Genomic DNA, 7,488 nt, shown 5'->3' on the forward strand with positions numbered 1-7,488 from the left:
AGAGAGAGAGAGAGAGAGAGAGAGAGAGAGAGAGAGAGAGAGAGAGAGAGAGAGAGAGAGAGAGAGAGAGAGAGAGAGAGAGAGAGAGAGAGAGAGAGAGAGAGAGAGAGAGAGAGAGAGAGAGAGAGAGAGAGAGAGAGAGAGAGAGATTGGGAAAGGATGGAGGAGAGGAAGGTAACTTTGAAAGCACAGCACTCACTAGCCAGTGAGGGAATAAAACAGAGTAGGGTCCACAGTGGGCAGTGTGAGGTCACTAGGCTCCTGGAGATGGGGCTTACAGAAAGAGGGAGTAGGCAGTTCCAGAGACAAGCCTCTTGGAGGCTACAGTTTTGACACAGTTATCTCTATGTGATCATTCTTTGAAACACTAGTGATGGGGGGATAATTCATCTTTTATCTAATCATGGATCTAATCAAATTGGTCAGAGCACATTGTTTGTGAGAGAGCCTTTCACAATGGATCTTGCTTTATGTGAATTTGGCCCACAGTAACCCAAAATATCTTAGCACCAGAGTGAAGTTCCATTTCTTCAAACTGAAATGAAAAACCCCTCAGGTTTCTTGGTGGAAAATATATTACAATAGCCAAGAAAATCTTATCTAATTGGGGTTTCCTAAAGAAGACTATTCTAAAACCGATTGAAAAAAAAACGGCTGAACTAGAGATGGGATACATTTGTTTAGCCACTGAATATCATTAATTAGTGATTATTAAAAAACAATTTGGGGGCACAATGTATAGAGCACTGGCCCTGGAGTCAAAAGGACATGAGCTGGGGTGGCTAGGTGGCGCAGTGAGTAAAGCGCTGGCCCTGAAGTTGGGAGGACCCGAGTTCGGTTCCAGCCTGAGACACTTAACACCCACACAAAAATACTAGCCGTGTAACCTTGGGCAAGTTACTTAACCCCAAAATTGCCCTCCAAAAGGCAAAAAAAAAACCAAAAGGACATGAGTTGAAATACAACCTCAGAAGCTTACTAGCTGTATGACTTTAGGGAGGTCATTTTATCCAGATTGCCTCAAAAAAAAGAAAGAAAAGAAAAAATAGTGACCAGTTTCAACACCAAATGGAGGGAAATTTTCTGCCCTCTGGTCTTATGTAGGTATATGCAGATCAACAGAACAGAGACAACATCAAGAAAAAGTCAAAATCATCAGTGAAAGGTAATGACTCTAACCCTAACTATTTCTGTTATCAGTTTCAATGCTAACAGTAATGGGACATAAGAAACCATTATGCCTGAGAACAGGGTAGATAAACAAATTAGCAGACAGCATGACCCAAAGCACAAGAATTAGGGCATGCTTCCAGAATAACTTTTACTGTACCATCACATAGTCCCTCTCCAAAATCCATGGAGGAAAAAAGAGAATTCTATGCATAGCACAAAAAAAGTCTATTTTAAAACTCAAAGAACTATGGATTTTCTAGAATGAAATCCAGCATCTGTATCTGAGATATTCTTCTGAATTGTATAGACATTGACTTCTGACCTTTGATGGAAGCTGGGAGAGGCTCAGAGGTCATGAGGTTGTGAGCCAATGTGGTCAGAAGTAGGTATGCTTTTCCACTAATTCATCACTGCTAAGTTTGAGGTATTCCAGGGACTTTTGAGAGAAACCTGTTCACCAAGAAAGAGAGTAATATAATGGTTTGGCACATCACTACTTTCCCCTTCGCTTTTTTTTTTGGCTGTGAGGATAGAATAGATGTGGTGAGTTCCCTCTGTGATGTCAGTAGTACAGGGAGCTTTCTATTTTACCATGAGCTGCACATTTCTTGAGCTTCCCCTCTTACAGTTATTTCCTTTGAATGGAAGTTTCCTTATTGAAAAGGAAAGCAATGCTAAGAGGCATGACACCTAAAGCTACAACTTTTCAAGCCTGAGACTATAAATTACTGAAAGGGTATAATTTAGGAGGAAGAAGGAAAGGCAATGCTCTCTAGAGATGAAAGAATTATTTAAGGTGGCCCAGTAGGCCCTAGGTGACAGAGGAGGGAGTTTGTCAAGAAGATAAGGTCAGAGACAAGTTTCTACTAGGCCATAATTCTGGTTCCAGAAGTCATTCTGTGTGGAATCTTTCCTACAAAACCTAAGCAAAAGAGAAATTGCCTCTCCAATAATCATGATCCAAGAATCCATGATCATTCTTCCAGGCTTTGTTGGTGTCTACAACACCCTATTTTTGCACTATGTTAACTGGTCATTCTGGGATAAAGAATCCTCACTTCTCAAGACCCAGGAGAAATTGCCCTTAGGGGTCTTTGTAGGGAATATTTTACAGCAACCAAACAAAATCCATTTCCACTACTAACTGGGTTCTCCAAATGAAATCTAATCCAGGGGACCATAGAGAAAAATTGAAGGCAGATGGCAAACATTTGTAAACTAATGAATAGAATTAATTGTGATTAGTGAGAAACAATTGTGACCAGATCCTGTTCATAACAACTTAGCCTGCCTATCCTTTAACCTTAGAATCAGAGGGATGGAGTGAGCAGAGAAGGCATCTGCAAAGGTGAAAATATCTCTAGCAAAAGGTGATACTGTGCTATGGTTACTTCTCATTGGAATGTTCCACTGTGATGGAGCAAATGACATGTTCCTTTCTGAAATAAATCTAGAGCATACAATGATCACAACAAGAATCCAGAAATACAGTAGGAATCCTATTAGGAACTTTCTCATAACACACAATCTGCCAAAAAGTGATAGAATTCTAGGTTTCACTTGCCAATATCCAGAGGTTTTGCAGAAAATAAACCCATCCCAACTTCCTTGCCTACAGAACTAAAGATACAAAGATTTTTATTTCCTCTATAGCTATTCTTGTCTCTGAAAAGGGCCTCCTTCACCGGACATAGAAATTATTTAACATACTATTACATCAAAAGATACTAAAAGGGACAGCAAAGGAAGATATGTCAATTAACCAATATTCCCCACTAAGGTCAATCTTCTACATAAGCAAAGTAGGTAATGATCTTCACGGTGGAGTTATATATGTAATACCTCCAATTCCAAAAACTCCAATGCCACTTCCAAATGATAACACTAACAACTTCTAAAAGTTAAGCTATTCTTTGGAAGGGGCCATTATCCACTATTTATTACTTACTGTGTTTTCTTTTAGTAGGTCTTCTGTTACTCCATTGCAGAAGGAAGTATTTAAACAGGGAGTGCAGTACCAGGATGTAGTAGAAGTGCTAGATATGGGGAAATGGGGAAAAGCATTAGGAGAAAGTTAGATAACATTTTGTAACTGGACTTTTTCTTCAGCTAAATCTTCCCTTCAATTCTTTGGAAGGGCTCACAGATAAAAAGACCAGAGGACATCCAGGGAGTATAGGAGAGGGCAGCTGATGAGCTAAGGTAATAGGGTTGCTATTTAATCATGTCCAGCACTTCAGGAACCTGTAGACCATACTGTTAATGGGATTCTCTTATAAAAGAAACTGGAATGATTTGCCATTTCCTTCCCTAGGGGATCCTTTTATCAAGCAAACAGAGATTAAGTGACGTATGTCACACAACTAGGAAGAGTCTGAGGTTGGATTTGAACTCACTTCTTCCTAACTCCAGGTCCGGTCATCTATCCACTGAGCCACCAATTGCCTCTAAGGTAAGAGAGAATCATGCAGAAACGTTGGTTCACAAGCAAGTTAAAATGGCAACTAGACATGAGACAAAAAAAGTGTTACAGCTGAGAGTCTGAAACTGTCGATGGAGATGAAACAGCCTTACAGTTGTCCAGGGAGAGTAATTTCCTTTGTTGCCAATATAAGTTGGAACAGAGGGTGGCTAGGTGGCACAGTGAGTAAAGTGCTGGCCCCAAAGTCAGGAGGACCAGAGTTCGGTTCTGGCCTAAGACACTTAACACCCACACAAAAATAAACTAGCTCTGTAACCTTGGGCAAATTACTTAACCCCAATAGCCCTCCAAAGGCAATATATAAGTTGGAACAAAATTGTCAAGGAAACAGTCTGAATGGTTGTGGAGATCTTGTGAATGTAACTGAGAATGGAGAGATGCTTTCTAGCAGAAACTTACTTAAAATTGGGGCAAAAGAGCCTGTGCCCTTAGATGTCTTCTTCTGGGATGGGTGTGGGAGGAACAGGTGGACGCCTTCCCTAACTGTGGGTGTCTCCTCTCTAGGAAATTGTCCTTCTTCCTCCTGGCAAAATTACTGTCTACCCCATCACCACCCATTCTCCAGCAACACGTTGCATAAGTGACACCTACTTCCTGTAACCTATTAATGGTGTCTACCTCTCCTAACTGTTCTTCCCTCCCCCACCCTGCAAAGACCTAATTCCCAAAGGAGGTAGTGATTTAAACTTCTATAGGAATACATTCCACTTCTTTCACACTATCACCTGTGTAAGATTGTCCTCTGCTATACCACATTTTCCAATAAGAAATTTACAGCAGAAACCATAATGGTTCTGCTTACCATTAGGAACCTAGAGGACTGATTTCCTCTGAATGTGCTTGTGAGTCTGGGACTATAAGGCCATGTCTTAGTGAAGTATTTTTTGAGAAAACATATAGTCAAAAAGAGTAGAATGGAACTAGGGGATTAGTTCTTCTAGGCATTGGACATAGCAGCAATGAGCATGGATGTAGGATAGTGCGTGGTAGGCTAGGTCAGTTGGGGTTGGCTTCAGGAAGGAATGCCTAATGGACTTCAATTTCTTTACCTACATGCTCCAAAAGGGAATTAGGATGTGAAGAAAGTGGTTGCTGGGGCTTGTGGGCACTGATGCTTTCCACTGAGACTTCAAATTCAACATTTATTGTTGCTCTAAATTCTAGCCCTGATTTCTTCTTCCATCAGCTCCCCATCCCCCAAAATCTCAGCATTGCCTTGGTTGTAATTGATGAACCCTGGACAGATAGCATGTCTGTGATGCTCTATTTAGAGCTCTATCATCTTAAGAGAAAATAGAAGCTCCTCAGGGAGAAGTCACCAGAACCTAGAGAAATGCAATGTACGTATGGTCTGGTTGATTATAAGTCAAGTTTCATGATACAGAAAAAAGCCTGGAGGGAAGGTGAAGAGAAGAAATTGGACTTTTAGAGGAGGCTTCCAAAAGCACAGAATTTCTCATGGAACCAGTTAGTTCAGTTCATAGAGAGAACACATTGCAAATATACAGGAAGAATCTTTTCTCCTGTTTTACCAACAGTTCACAAGATAAAAATTGAAAATTATCAGTAACTATTAAAAATGCCATAAAATATTAAATAAAAGAAATTCAAATTTAAACACTCATTAAATTCAGAGGTTTTACCTCACACTGCTCATACAGTGGCAAAGATAAAAAACAGATAAAACTACACAATTTGGAAGACATTCTGGAAAATATTGTACACTAATGTACAATTCCTAAAAGTTAGGTATTGATCAAAATGCACCATAGAGCAAATGCTAATTTTCTGAGAAAAGTGATTAAATGATTGATAGTCTTTGAGCTGATAATCTCCCCAATGAGTATATATCCAAAGGAGGTCAAAGACAGAAAGAGGCACCACATATATAGCAAGGGATTGTGGTAGTTTCTGTGGTAGCAACAAAGTGGATACAGAGGGAGTGTCTGATAGTTGGGGGATGGCTGAAAACTTTGTAAGATGGGAACAGAAGTGTATTTGGCATAAACTATCATAGATGGTCACAGTGTTGGTCTTGCTTAACTTTTTTTTCTAAGTCACAAAGAGAGTCAGTAAAGTAGGTATATCTAGAAATGGGTATCATGGGAAAACAAAAGGAATCAACACAACCTTTTTAGATAATACAAAGTAAAGCTGATTTGGAAGGAATGGGGTGTAGACAAAAGAATGGGGGGGAAAGAGAAAAACATGTTTGGAACAAAAGTCTTTACGAAAATGCTATGCTCAGTAGTTGATACACAGCTAAAAGGCATTGAGAATGACATAAATGTTGGCATGATTTTTTTTTCAGGCATTGAAAGATAAAAGGGCCCAAGAGTGACTTCTGAGCATTTACATCCAAATTGTATTGCTGACTTATCTTATGATGGCTCTTTTCAGCTCTTCTCTCTCTCTCTCTGTCTCTCTCTGTCTGTCTCTCTCTGTCTCTCTCACAGATCCATTGAAAGACAGTCACAAATGAGAAACCATACAGCCATAACATTATTCATTCTCAGAGGATTGACAGATGACCCACAGCTGAGGGTCCTTCTTTTTATTTTTCTGTTTCTGACCTACATTTTGAGTGTAACTGGGAACTTGACCATCATCATCCTCACTTTGGTGGATCCCCACCTTAAAACCCCTATGTATTTTTTCCTTAGAAACTATTCCTTCTTAGAATTGTCATTCACCACTGTCTGTATTCCCAGATTCTTGTACAACATGTCAGTTGGGGACTATACTGTGTCCTATAATGCATGTTTCACTCAAATATTTTTTGGTATCCTCCTTGGGGCCTCAGAGTTTTTCCTCTTGGCTGCCATGTCTTATGACCGCTATGTAGCCATCTGCAAACCTCTGCACTATACAACCATCATAAGCAACAAAGTCTGTAACCAACTCCTCCTGGGTTGCTGGATGTCTGGTTTGATCATCATCCTTCCACCACTAGGTATGGGTCTTGAGCTAGAATTCTGTGACTCCAATATTATTGACCATTTTCTCTGTGATGCATCACCATTGTTGGAGATCACATGCTCTGATACACAGGTACTAGAAAGCATGATTTTAGCATGTGCTGTGTTGACGCTCATCATCACATTAGTATTAGTGGTTCTATCTTATGCCTATATTTTCAGGACTATTCTGAGATTCCCCTCTGCCCAGCAAAGGAAAAAAGCCTTTTCCACTTGTTCCTCCCACATGATTGTCATCTCCATGACTTATGGCACCTGCATCTTCATCTATATCAAACCTTCTGCAAAAGAAGGGGTGGCTTTAAATAAGGTTGTAACACTGCTTGCAACCTCAGTGGCACCAGTAATGAACCCCTTTATTTATACCCTGAGGAATAAACAAGTGATAAAAGCTTTTAGAGACATATTCAAAAGGATTGTATTGATTTCAAAGCTATAAGAGGCAGCTGAGAGTCCTACCAAACTCCTTTTATGACACAAATATTCTGCTAATGCCTTACCTAGGAAGAGATAAAACAGAAAAAGAAAATTATAGACCAATTTCCCTAATGAATATCACTTAATTTTTTTAAACAAAATAGTAGCAAGTTTCTTACTGAGATAAATCACAAGGATTATATACTATGACCAGATGAGATTAATAATAGCAATGCAGGGCTGGTTCAATATTAGGAAAACCATCATCATGATTGATTATATCAATATAAAAACTAACAGAAATAATATGATTATCTCAATAGGTGCAGAAAAATGTTTTGAAAAAATACAGTAGCCTTTCCTATTAAAAGTAGGGAATGTAAGAATAAAGGAAGTGTTTCTTTAAATGACAAATATTATCTGTCTAAACACATTAGC

At 39.4% G+C, this 7,488-nt stretch overlaps 1 protein-coding gene across 1 annotated transcript; it reads left to right on the top strand.

Annotated features, from left to right (window-relative positions):
* The first annotated feature begins 6,133 nt into the window (after nucleotides 1-6,133).
* On the top strand, nucleotides 6,134-7,072 carry LOC138167821 (olfactory receptor 6C2-like). Its single transcript, XM_069096784.1, has one exon. The coding sequence runs from the start codon at nucleotides 6,134-6,136 to the stop codon at nucleotides 7,070-7,072; it is 939 nt and encodes a 312-aa protein (XP_068952885.1).
* The last annotated feature ends 416 nt before the right edge of the window (nucleotides 7,073-7,488 follow it).

Source organism: Petaurus breviceps, unplaced genomic scaffold (assembly GCF_028583685.1).
Source record: "Petaurus breviceps papuanus isolate PSGF00001 unplaced genomic scaffold, PetGlider_PUasm1.0 313, whole genome shotgun sequence".
NCBI lineage: Eukaryota > Metazoa > Chordata > Mammalia > Diprotodontia > Petauridae > Petaurus > Petaurus breviceps.

Bases quoted from the DNA above. Each gene is read 5' to 3' on its own strand.
- LOC138167821 (XM_069096784.1), top strand. From the start codon at position 6,134: ATGAGAAACCATACAGCCATAACATTATTCATTCTCAGAGGATTGACA.